The sequence below is a fragment of the Alnus glutinosa genome, chromosome 3 (genome assembly GCF_958979055.1).
Source record: "Alnus glutinosa chromosome 3, dhAlnGlut1.1, whole genome shotgun sequence".
Classification (NCBI taxonomy): domain Eukaryota; kingdom Viridiplantae; phylum Streptophyta; class Magnoliopsida; order Fagales; family Betulaceae; genus Alnus; species Alnus glutinosa.
This window is the reverse complement of record NC_084888.1, coordinates 12,943,975-12,957,450: the sequence shown is the minus strand read 5'-3', so window position 1 is coordinate 12,957,450 and position 13,476 is coordinate 12,943,975. Positions and strand designations below refer to the sequence as shown.

The 13,476-nt window shown below is 36.4% G+C and overlaps 1 protein-coding gene across 1 annotated transcript; it reads right to left on the bottom strand.

Moving 5' to 3' along the window:
* Positions 1–9,075: 9,075 nt before the first annotated feature.
* On the bottom strand, positions 9,076–10,032 carry LOC133864800 (mitochondrial import inner membrane translocase subunit TIM23-1-like). The gene has a single exon (XM_062301215.1). The coding sequence runs from the start codon at positions 9,909–9,911 to the stop codon at positions 9,339–9,341; it is 573 nt and encodes a 190-aa protein (XP_062157199.1). The 5' UTR covers positions 9,912–10,032; the 3' UTR covers positions 9,076–9,338.
* Positions 10,033–13,476: the final 3,444 nt, after the last annotated feature.

Sequence of the window (13,476 nt, the reverse complement as noted above, 5' to 3'; positions counted from 1 at the left end):
TTGGGGTGTTTAGAATTTGATTTGGCGCTCCGTGGGAACGAACCACCTGCCCTCACAGATACTAGTACACCATTAGAAGTTACGAAGGATGAGAGGTGGGAGCGATCTAATCGCCTAAGTCTCATATTTATGAAGTCTCACGTAACTAAGGGTATTAGGGGTTCTATCCCTGAATGCAAAAAGGCAACAGAGTTCATGCGGGCCGTTAAGGACAATTCGTAAGTTCCGATAAGGCATTGGCAAACACCCTAATGAAGAAACTCTCAAGTAAAACTTTTGACAGATCCAGAAGTGTGCGAGAGCACATTATCGAAATGAGGGACATGACAGCTCAACTGAAGTCCTTAGAGGTTGATATTTTCGAGTCCTTCTTAGTTCATTTCATCTTGAACTCACTCCCGATTGAGTACACTCCTTTTAAGATATCCTATAACACATAAAGATAAATGGTCAGTGAATGAACTTCTGACCATGTGTGTTCAAAAGGAGGAAAGGCTAAAGCATGAGAAACCACAAAGTGTTCACTTTGTGGCTACTCATGATAAGGGAAAGAGTAAAAGAGGCAAAAGTGCCCCGCATCTCAAGAAAGATAACAAGTTGTCAATCAAGAAAAATGACAATAAGGATACATGTTTCTTCTGCAAGAAAGGGGGGCATATGTAGAAGGATTGCCAAAAGTACAAAAGATGGCTTGAAAAGAAAGGTAACATCATATCTCTAGTATGCCATGAATATTTTTTTGTTGAGGCTCCTTGTAATACATGGTGGATTGATTCTGGTTCTACAATCCATATTGTTAATACAATGCAGGGTTTTCTCAACCCAAGGAAACCGGCAAGCAATGAGCAGTTGGGACCTTTAGATTGATTTTGAAAACTGGTTATGCTTTAGATTTTGAAAATGTATTTTTATTCCATGCTTCTCTAGAAACTTAATTTCGGTTTCTAAACTGGATGTTATTGGTTTTAGTTTTTGGTTTATAAACTCTACCTTTAGTATTTTTAAAGGTGAAAATTTTATTGGTGGTGGAACCAAAATTGATGGTTTATTCAAAATTGATCTAGATCCTAACTTTGAAAACAATCATTTATTATTGCGTTCTAGTGTTGGCACAAAGAGGAGCCTTTTGAATGAAAACTCCGCTTTGTTATGGCACAAGAGATTGTGACATATCTCCATGGAGAGAATCAAAAGATTAGTAAATGATGGAGTCTTAAAAACTCTTGATTTTACTGATTTTGGTACTTGTGTGGATTGCATAAAGGGAAAGCAAACCAACAAGACCACTAAAGGTGTCAGAAGGAGTTCTGAAATTCTTAAAATCATACATACAGATATCTGTAGACCTTTTCCTATTCCCTTCCTAAATGGTCAAAGATATTTTATATCTTTTATTGATGACCATACACGGTATATGTATCTCTACTTTCTAAATGATAAGGTTGAAGCACTCAATGCTTTCAAGACCTATAAGGTAGAAGTAGAGAAACAAAAGGAAAAGAAAATCAAGATCGTAAGATCTGATAGAGGCAGAGAGTACTATGGAAGGTACATTGAAAAGGAACAAATGATAGGTCCATTTGTGCAATTTCTTGAAGAAGAAGACATTGTCGCTCAATACACAATGCCTGGCTCACCACAACAAAATGGTGTTGCAGAAAAAAGAAATCGCACACTTATGGACATGATAAGGAGCATGATCAGTAATTCTGAGTTACCTTTATTTCTATGGAGTGAAACCTTAAAAACTGCTGTGTATGTATTAAACTGGGTACCATCTAAGGCTGTCCCTAAAACACCTTTTGAACTATGGAATGGATGGAAACCAAGTTTAAATCACTTACACATATGAGGTTGTCCTACTGAAGTGAGGATTTACAATCCAAATATAAAGAAGTTAGACACAAGGACAACCAGCGGTCATTTTATCGGCTATGCAGTCAATTCCAAAGGATTTAGGTTTTATTGTCCTTCTAATAATACTAGAATTGTCGAGTCTATGAATGCAAAATTCTTAGAGGATATTGAACATAGTGGGAGTGCTTATCCTCAAAGGATTGAATTAGAGGAATCACAAGAGTTGACTGATGCTCCTTTATCTAAATGACGTTTGATTATGTTTAAGGAAATCCAAACAAATTGCCTTGAACCACAATCAATTTCAGAATAGTCAACTCATGAGGAACAAGTTCATAATGAACCTACTCAAACCCCTCCAAATGAGGAGGAAGTAGGATTAAGAAGATCTTCTAGAATAATTAGACCAGCAATCTCTAGTGATTATATTGTATACCTCCAAGAGTCCGATTTTGATGTTGGGCCTAAGGATGATCCAAATTCATTTTCACAAGCCATGAGTGGAGAACACTCCACATTATGGTTAAATGCCATGAAGGAAGAAATGGAATCCATGGCAAAAATCAAGTCTGGGATCTTGTTGACTTACCAGAAAAGGCTGTAGCCATAGGCTGTAAATGGGTTTACAAAACCAAAAGGGATGCTTCTGGTAATGTTGAACGATATAAAGCTAGACTTGTGGCCAAGGGTTTCACACAAAAGGAAGGTATTGATTATCATGAAACCTTCTCTCCAGTATCCAAGAATGATTCATTTAGGATAATCATGGCATTAGTAGCTCATTTTGATCTAGAGCTACATCAAATGGATGTGAAAACAGTTTTTCTGAATAGGGATCTTGAAGAAGAGGTTTACATGAAACAACCTGAAGGTTTTGATGATAACACTCAGAAAGCTTACAAATTAAATAAATCTATTTATGGACTAAAACAAGCATCCCGTCAATGGTATATTAAATTTCACAAAGTTATTACATCATTTGGTTTTATTGAGAACTTTGTTGATCAATGTATATACCTTAAGGTCAGTGGGAGTAAAGTCATATTTTTAGTCCTACATGTAGATGATATTTTACTTGCAAGTAATGATTTAGGTTTGCTGCATGAAACCAAACAGTTTCTTTCTCAAAATTTTGAAATGAAGGATTTGGGTGAAGCCTCTTATATCATTGGCATAGAGATTCACAGAGACAGAAAATAGAAAATATTAAAACTATCTCAAAAGGCCTACATTGAAAAGTTTTGGAAAAATTCAAAACGAAGAATTGTTCGGCTTCTGTAGCACCTATCATTAAAGGAGACAAATTCAGTAATGATCAATGTCCTCGAAATGCATTGGAACAAGAGCAAATGAAGAACATTCCATATGCATCTGCAATTGGCAGTCTATTGCATGCACAAGTTTGCACTAGACCTGACATTGCAATGACAGTTGGAATGTTGGGTCGATATCAAAGCAACCCAGGAATGGAACATTGGAAAGCTGCAAAGAAAGTCATGTGGTATTTGCAAGGAACAAAGGACTACGGTTTGACATTCAGACACACTGACCATTTGGAGGTGGTTAGGTATTCAGATTCAGATTTTGCTGGATGTGTAGATAGTAGAAATCTATTTCAGGGTATATCTTTCTCTTGGCTGGAGGGGCTATATCCTGGAGAAGTAACAAGCAAACTATAGTTGCTACATTTACAATGGAAGCAGAATTTATTGCGTGCTATGAAGCCACTACACAGGCATTATGGTTAAGAAATTTTGTTGGTGGTCTCAAAATTGTAGATTCTATAGCGAGACCAATCAAGATCTTCTGCGATAATCGTGCTGCTATATTCTTTTCTAAGAATAATAAAAGTGGGAGCAGAAGTAAGTATATCGACATCAAGTATCTTCGTGTGAGAAAGAACATCAAAAGAAATGAAGTGCTCATTGAGCATATCAGTACTGAATTGATGATTGCGGATCCTATGACTAAAGGTTTACCGGTAAAGCTGTTTAAAAGTCATGTGGAGCATATGAGACTCATTGATTCATTTTGTACTTAGTTCTTTCTAATTTGTCTATAGACATCAAGTTATTGTTAATAAAGTTTGTGTACATTTGTTACATTATCCATGGGGATAAAATTAAAGTTGAACCTGAATAACTTATAAGAAGTTTATTAATAAAGTTTGATTGCCCATATAGTACTCATTTAAGGAATATTTTATATGTAATACATGGAAGGGACGACTTATTATATAAAGTTTTACCGCATGATTCATGTGTAGTATTCCTTATGTGAGTGGGAGAATTTCATGAATGGTTGAAATAAATAAAGTGATAATTATATTGAAGAACTGGACATCACAAGGAATTATATGTGTCATAAGGGCCAAGTGAGAGAATGTAAGAAATTACATATGTGTCCCTTAGACACATTTAATTCGTTGTAACGGTTAAAATTTAGATAATTGTCATAACGGTAATTATTTAATTTATTGTAACGGTTGGAATTTAAATAATTATCATAATGGTAATTATTTAATATAAAGATTGAATATGATTTATTCCACATTAAGTTATATGAAATCAAAACGGTTTAAAACGGTTTTTTATATTAAATTTTCTGATTTATTCTTCTTGATGGGAGGAGAATAATCAGTTATTTAATTAATAACGAGGGTCCCTAGCCTACCTATATAAAGAGTTATGTGTATCCATTTATTGGCACACTCATAGACATAGGCTAGAAGAACTCTCTAAATTTTTGTCTTTTCAGAATTCTCGGTGTTGCAGAAAATTTCTTCGTTCTTCATCTCGCTTGAACAAAGATATGGCTGGAGGTATTTATAATTCCGCTGCTTATTTATTTTATATATTATGCTTACAGGAAAATCTCTCCCTCACTGGAAACGCTCATCTCTCTCCGAAAAAGTGCTCATTAATTCTCTTTTTTTAGATGGATATTTATATTGATTTCTTTTCCAAATATAGTCTTAAAAATTGCCAACATGTTGAAATTTTTTTATCAAATATCTCTATGTATGTGTGCACACATGTTTTTGTTTGCTGGAGACCATGCCCATGTCAATGGATATCATAATGTTTTTTACTTGCTACTATCTAAAGGACTTTTTTCAATTTTTCATTGTTTACATAGTAATATCAAACCTGAGTTTCATGAGTTTTCCTGTGACAACCTAGTTGGGTTGACTACAAGGAAGGTCTTTTAGTTATGTCATGGTCCATTTGCTTAAACTAGGAGGTTACTAGTTTATATATCTCCCTAGAATATTTTAGTAGACAGTAAGTTATAGTGAGTTAACCATTTCTCATCTACCATTTTGCTCGTCTTGCTATCCCCTTCTCCCAAATGCATTCCCCCCCTTCCCCCCTTCCTCTTTGCACTCTGGATGTTCACAATTTTGGGGTTGTCTTTTTCTTTTCTTTTCTTTTCTTTTTTTTTTTTTTTTTTTTTTTTTTTTTTTTTTTTATCAGTTTGCACATGGGTTTCTTTTACTAACATTAAATGTTCATGGATTATGTATAATTTTGGTGCATTAAAGTATTGAACTCAACAAAGCCTTGTTTTCTACTTTCTACTTTCTACTTTTTAGTAACTCTATATGGATGATCATATATGATCCGCATAATGAGCATAGAGTAGTTGATGAATGATCTGGTGATGTTAGTTTTTGGCTAAGATCTTGTAATCAAGATCAAATTCTAATTTGAAGCCCTTTTGTCCCCTAGTCAAGTGGTATTGCTTTCTATTTGATGAGGGGAATGTTGGGCACCTATTTGTCAAGTTTTCCGATGTTATATATATTATTTTTCTCTTAAAAAATTCTATTGTGTTTCCCAAAATCTTGTTCATTGCAATGTCCTTCCTTAAATGGAATTATAGGCATATAGGCATTATATTATCGCATTGGTAATTCTAAGCCATCTTATGTTCTCTTAAATGGAATTTTCAAGCTCACGCTTGGAGAATGAAGGCGAAGTTGAATATCTGTGTACACAGATTCCAAATGACGATAATTCAACCGACGAAGATGGACCTGAATTTAGTTAGGCTTTTAACTTTTGTATTATTTATCTGAACTCTGTATTATTTATTTGATTTTTTTTTTGGTATATGTGATTTAGAGTTGGATGATAAGGAGGATAATGAGCCACGATACATGATGATAGATGTGTATGATAAAGTTGAAGAACCTACGGAATTAATGATGTTCGATTCGTTGGAAGAAGTGGAAGACTATTATCCGTGTGGTCAGCAAGTTGGTTTTAGTGTAGTAAAAAGAATCGGGGAAAAGGGGAAAGATGGAAGGCACATGTACATAACCCTTGGATGTATTCGCCAAGGCAAATCAAATAAAGGCAAAGGTGATGGTACAAAGGCAATTTTAAAAATAATTAGAACGTAGTTTAAAGCCAGGATTTGTGCGACATTATGTGCTAATGGAAGGTGGTTTTTGAGTAATGTTGAACGGGCTTTCCACATAACCCTTTCAGTCCATTGTGTCCCGGCTATCTTCATAATAGGTGAATCTTCATAATAGGTGAATTTGTCTCATCTAACAATGTGCACATACTTGACAATATGTTTATATTTTTTTTGTGATTTTTTTTTTTTGAAAGAATAATAGCGACTCTTTCTTTGACATTTGAAGTGTTCATTTAAGATACGCATAATTTGGTAACCTATTTAGTTTTTTCTTTTAATATATATATATATATATATATATATATATATATATATATATATATATATATATATATATATATATATATATATATATATATATATATATATATATATTCCATTTAAAATTTTCACTCAAAAGAATACATTAACAAACAAAAAAACACTTAAAAGTACCTTCAGCAAGGTGAGATAGATTCGGCGAGAGAGAGGGAGATTTCCTGGCAAGAGAGAAGCGTTTCCAGCGAGAGAGGAGCGTTTCCAAAAGAAAAGGAAGAGCTTTTCTTGCGAGAGAGATTTTCTGGTGGAGAGTTTTTTCGGCAAGAGAGGAGCTTTTTTGGCGAGGAAGATATTTTCTGGCGAAAAAGTGAGAGTCCAGCAAAATTGGATACTTTTTCCGGCAAAAAGTGAGTTCGAAAACAGAGAGAGAGAGAGAGAGAGAGAGAGAGAGAGAGGACCCATTTTTGCTTTGAATTGTTTTGAATTGGTTTTTGAGTTATTTTGTGAGAGGTAGCAAAGAGAGAGGACTGATTTGTTTAGTATTTCTTTTGTCCACGTAGAAAAAAGTGAGATTAGAGTAGGATGACAATGCATAGTCTAACATATCTCCTCAAGCAATGGAGTTTTGCTCGTACAAGGGTCACCTCTCTTGGCTCCCTATAATTTTTCATGTCCCTTTTTTGGTATGCCATAAAATTGAATAGAATCCAAACCCGCCAATCGAGGGTCTATGCATCTCATTTCTTCTCTTCCCCCTAAATGTTGTTCCCACTTATTGATTTGAAACCCCATAATTTTCTCAGTTATTGTCCCCCTTAAGTGATTTGAAACCCCCGTGGCCCGCCTCATCGCTCGCCTTTTTGTTGTTTGAAATCCTATTGACCCCCCCCCCCCCCCCCCCCCCTTCTTCTCATTGCTGACTTTTTAGTTGTATTTGCTAAGAAAAGAAAGCAGAAATCAAGTTCGACTTGATTCTCCAAAACCACTTTTGCATATAAGAACAAAATAAAATAAAAGTTTCTTCCCAACCAATCACGTTTAGATAGCAAAGAAATTAATAGAAACGTAACAAACGTTCATAGACCGCAACCCAGAAGCCCAAATGGAGACAATTGAAATACAACAAAATGAATAAAATAAAAAATAAAAAAAATCGGGCATTAATGTCATATTCGTAACAAGGGCGCAGTTATTACGGGAGAGCCAAAGTTGACAGTCGCCCATTTGGAATTTTTCTAGAATATGCCTGCAGGAATCCATTCATCCCAATACAAGCCATCTCTGTTCATCTCTTTCAAACACTGCCACATCTTCCATTGCTTACTTTTTGCCCAAGTAATGCTGCAATTACACACTTGGATATCCTTCACAAATTCCATAAATTTATGCGATCATACTTTGTAAGAAGCAAGCACTCTTTATACAGGCATCTTCACCATCCATGGTTAACCCTAACGAACCATTTGCAGTAAATCTATACAAATATACTAACCAGCTATAGAAGATGTGTTTTACAATAAAAACACCTCACTAATATCACACACTCTTCTTTAGCATCAGTCACCAAAAGAATTTGAGTTACAAAATCACTCATGATCTCAAAAATTGAGAATAAGAAAATGAAGCCATCACTAATGCATATTTCATCTCATACTGAATTGCTCTTTATTTCAGTGGTTCCAACCATTGCATGATATATTCACAAAATCCAAATTCCAAACATGCTATTATTTGTTTAAAATCAAGCAAGAAGAAATCACAAAACAAAACCCACTCATATCAACACAACATGCATATACTTTAGCAATAACCACTCAGCTTTCCTGAGAGCCAGATTATCTTCAATAAAGCTCAAGCAGTAGCCAGTCAGCTTTCTTGTAATGACAGATTACCCATTCAAGAACAACACAAATCTGTATATACACTGCAACATGAAGAACTTAAAAAATAGCAGATAACTCAACTCGTGCAACTCTGCTATTGATTTGAAAGTAAAAGCAGAAATCAACTTCAGGTTATTCATAAGACCAGATCGATTCTATTAAACCGTCACCAGGCCATTGCACGAATTAAAGAGAGAATGAGCTGTATATATCCTTTCTTTTGAACGATTGCCCTGTATTTTTTTGGGTTAGGTTATGGGTCCAAAAGCTATTATGGTTCATGTTTAAAGGAATCAATAGATAATTAGCCTAATGGGTAAAAGAAGACAATAAAAAACTGAGTGAACTTCAGACAAACACTAAACTAAGATACAGAAAATAATTTTTACATCAAAGCCCCACCATTTCATTAACAGAAGCCACAATTTGGATGATCAAATAACAGATAACCCCTTTAAACATATACATGAATCAATAAGTAAATTACCATCATCATCTTGTCCAACACAACCAACCCATCAAATGTTAGATTCAAAATATACCAAAAACAACACAAGCAACCGCAAACCCAAAACCCAATTAATATAAATTCACACATAATTAACAAAAGCATTTTCACATGAAACATAAAAAATTATTCACTCCCATATGATACCCAAGTTCATCGTTCATCCCGATTCTTATTCATTAGCCGAATATTTGACAAATTATATTAGAAGAATAATAACAGCATAACAACACCAACAAAAATACTACCGACGCATGTATCTCCCATGCCTCAACTATTCATTAATCCAATCAAATTCCACATATCGTCACATATCAACGATCAAAATTTCCAATGTTTGAAGCAGAAAAAAGCATATCAATAAGGACTCACTCAAACCAAAAGAGCGACCAGAACCAGTGCTCTCATAGCGGCACGTATCGCTTCATAGCCTGCTTCCCGGTGACGGCCAGACCGACTAGGACGCCGCCGACGGCTCCGGCTACGGCAGCCGACCTCACCCCACGCGCCGCCCGATACACAGCGCCAGTGCCAAGCCCCGCGGCCACGCTGTTCCAGACGTCGTCGGTGTCCCTAAGGGCCACGATCCCGCTCTCCATGCCGGCGTAGATAAGCCCGATGATGCCGATCCTGTTTCCCCAGGCCCGGCCGGCGTGGCCCGACGCGTTGAGCACCCGGTTGAGCCGGAGCTTGGCGGTGTCGCCGGACTCGAAGGACCTAACGCCGGAGACGAGTCCGGAGGCACCGCCACATAGCGCCCCGGAGAGGTATCCACAACCGGTGAAGAAAGTGATGTTGTCGCTCCAGCCGCGGCGTTGCCGGCGAGCCTCCTCGTCAAAGAGGTACTGCGGAGTCGTCGGCAGCTGGTACACGTTCCGGGCCGGGATCGGGACCTGGAGGCCCTGGTACGGGTCGTAGAGACGGGCCTGACTTGACGGGTCGGACCCTTGATCGCGATCCGACATGGTGTGAGCCATCACTTTTATTTCTTTTCCCCCTTTCTTTTAGGGTTTGTTAGGGTTTGGTTGTGTTTGTAGAGCTCAGAGAGAGAGAGAGAGAGAGAGAGAGAGAGAGGGCTTTTCCTTTCTGCTGACTCGGTGTTAGGGAGCTTTATTAGCTTTTCATCGTGGACACAAAAGGACCGGTTTTTAATAGAGGGGAATTACAATTGGCAACGGTGTCGTTTTAAGGGGATTCAGGAAAATTGTGAACTCTTTGTCATACGTGGCAGAGGATTACTCGCCAGAAACGTTGCTAAACTTGAAACGAGTCTGATTTTTTGGCTTTACTGGAACGGTCTCCTTTCTTTTTGTGACTTTTTTGACCCTTCCACCGTTAGGAGAGGATCCTATTCCATTAACACAGAACGTGTACCAGAATGCTCTTTTTTCTTTTTCTTTTTTCTTTTTTTTTTCAGAAAAATATAAAACCAATCTTTATGATTTTATTAAGTTACGAATAGAAGTTTAAAAAGTGATTGAAAACTCTTTGAAATAAGCAAAAAAAAAAAAAAAAAAAAAATACAAATACAAATGAGTTCTTGGACTTGTTTTCGGTTTAACAAATTGAATAGAATCCGTTTTTAGAATAAAAACTAAAAAATAAAAAATAAAAAATTATGTACGCACTCTTCAAATTATCACTTTATTGTCGATGTCCCCCTAAACTACTAATTGAGTCAATATCTCCAAAACTACTAAACTTTGTTAATGTTCTCCACCCTTCATAAAACTAAAAAAATTATGATTGATGGGTGGTTCAGCCACCTTCTTTTATATATATATATATATATATATATATTTCGTTTGTTTTTTTATTAAAAAAAAATTTAACTTTTTTTTTTTTAATTCATAAAAATATTTTTATCTTATTGAAACCACAAACTACTAATTGAGTTAATATCCTCAAAACTATCAAAATTTGTCAATGTTTTCCTAATGACAAAAATACACTTCATAAAATTAAAAAATTATGATTAAAGAGTGGTTCGGCCACCTTCTTTTATATATATTCGTTTTTTTTGGTTTTTTGTTTTGTTTTTTTTTTTTTTTTTTAATTTGAAAAAATATTTTTATCTTATTGAAAATTATTTAAGGTCATTTTTCTTTTTACTGGCCTTAGTGACATTGACAAATTTTGATGTTTTAGAAATATTGACAATGGAGTAGTAGTCTAAAAGAGATATGCATTTTTTCCAGAAAAAAAAAAAGAACAAATAAATTAGGAGGAAGCCAAACCACCCCACCATAGGGTCTCCGGTCTCCATGGAGGAGACCCACGGGTGGCTTGGCGATCTCTCTCATCCTCTCCACCACGCCATCAATAATCCTCCGAACTTCAATACGCACATGAAATCCACCGCATTTTCTTCCTCCTCTTTGAGCACAACCTATATTAATTATTATTGTTGGAACAAGTGGCTCATATTCTCTTGAGCATTGAGAGTAATACGAGTACCAGTAAAATGGCTAGTTCGTCTAATTTCAAAATTTTAACTTTCCCTCTTTTTTTGTGTTTTACACTCTGTCCAACATTAAGAAGCTATGAGATTTATGTGTACCTTATAAGGTTTTATCTTATTTTTACTCTAGAATGGATTTTTTGTAGACAGATGCTAGTTGTGTCACCTAGTGCGAAGCACTAGCCGCCCACATGCACTCACGCGTGTCGCATGGTTGCTTTGACGCTTTAGATGCACTTAGCATGTACGCATCATCACACACTTGCACGAGCCATGAACTTAATTTTACGTGTGCATTTTTTTTTTCCTAATGTGTACAACCGTTATTCTAAGAGACATATTTTTCATTCGAACATTTTCATAAATAACTGTTTTTTCAACTATCATTTTTTAATTGTAAAAAAATTGTTGTTTTCAGCAGTCATATGTTTTAAAAATATTTAACTGTTTTTTCAACAGTTAAAAATTGTCATTTCAACGGTAATAATTTAATAAACTACTTATGTAATTCCAAAAAATAAATACTTTTAGCAAATTTGACTTACACCTTTTCTTCTCTTAGTGTTCTCTGCTTTGACGTAATTTATTGTTTAGAGTTGTTGATTATATTATGTGTTCTATGTACCTTGTCCCACATGGGTTAATGGTGTGTAAATCTGTATTACTAACTTATATATATGGCCCTTCATGTACAGTATCATGGGTGATTCAATATACAACATGGTATAAAAGCACATGTTCTGAATCATTTTTATTTATTTATTTTTTTCCAGCGTCTTCCCTAAAATCTTCTGGTGCCGCCTTTGCTTCCACCAATTCTCCTCGCTTTATCCTCTTCAATTCTTTCTCTTCCAATCCTCGTCTCGAGTTGGTGACCATACCACTTGAAACCTTGGGAGACCACGTTGCTAGAGTTGTCGAGACCAGCCTCATTGAAGTCATCACACTCCACCACGTGCCACTATCGTCAGCTGATAACTCCAGTTGCAGCTCAGATCCATAGATCCACCGCTGAGCTGTCTATAACAACCTAGAACGTTGCCATCAGAGCTTTGACGCGCCGCCACTCTGCAACTCGTCTACCCCATGCGCCTACTGAGAATCCACGATGGGCCACATCAGCCCTAGTCTCCTGCCAGATCCATTGCCACTTCAGCCCTAGTGCCACGTCAACATTCTGTCATGGTTGACTTTAATTGTTGACCGATGACCTTTGACTTTGACCACTGCAAGAGTTGACTAGGTGTTTCCTACTTAGTTTTTCGTTTTGATTTCATATTTGTGGTCTATTTCTGCATTAATTTGACATCACTAAATGTCACAAAACGAGATTCTTTTTCATGTTCATGCTGTATTAAATGACACCAACTATATTGTTTGATCCCAATCTATGCGTAGTTTTCTTAAAGGCCGCAAGTTCTAGTTTTATGTGACTGGGGATATCCCAAAGCCAACAAAAGTTACTGCCAAAACTGATGACGCTTTCCGCACTCGTCTCATTGATTGAGACAGCAAACATCATCAGATTCTTACGTGGTTTCGTAACACCACCATTCCTTCTATTGCGTTACTATTGGTAGTTTTGATGACGCTCAAGGTGCTTGGAATGTGCTTACTTCTCGCTACTCTTTTGTTGATGGTTCTCGAGAGTACCAGCTTACTCTTGATCTCTATCGTCTGAAGCAAGAACCAGACCAGACAATCAATGATTTTTTTGGTCACATGCAATTCTTATGGGATCAGCTAGCTCTTTCTGATCCTGCTTGGAAGGATCCTATCGATGCTCAGATGTATGTTGAACACAGGGATCAACATCGTCTTTATCAGTTATTGATGGCTCTGCATGATGATTTTGAGCCTGTTCGTGGGCAACTTCTCTTCCCACTTTGGACAAGGCTGTCTGTGATTTTGTTCAAGAGGAGACTCAATGACATACTTTGTGCTCTCAGCACACTCAGCCTACTCATCCAGTATTAGCTATCTTCTCCGCTCGAGCACTTTGACAAGTTAGGTCGTGGACCTCCTTCCAAGAATCGCGACAACAATTATTGTCGACGCCATGAGCATACTATTGACAAGTG

Excerpts from the sequence above, each read along its gene's own strand:
- LOC133864800 (XM_062301215.1), bottom strand. The coding sequence starts at position 9,911 with ATGGCTCACACCATGTCGGATCGCGATCAAGGGTCCGACCCGTCAAGT.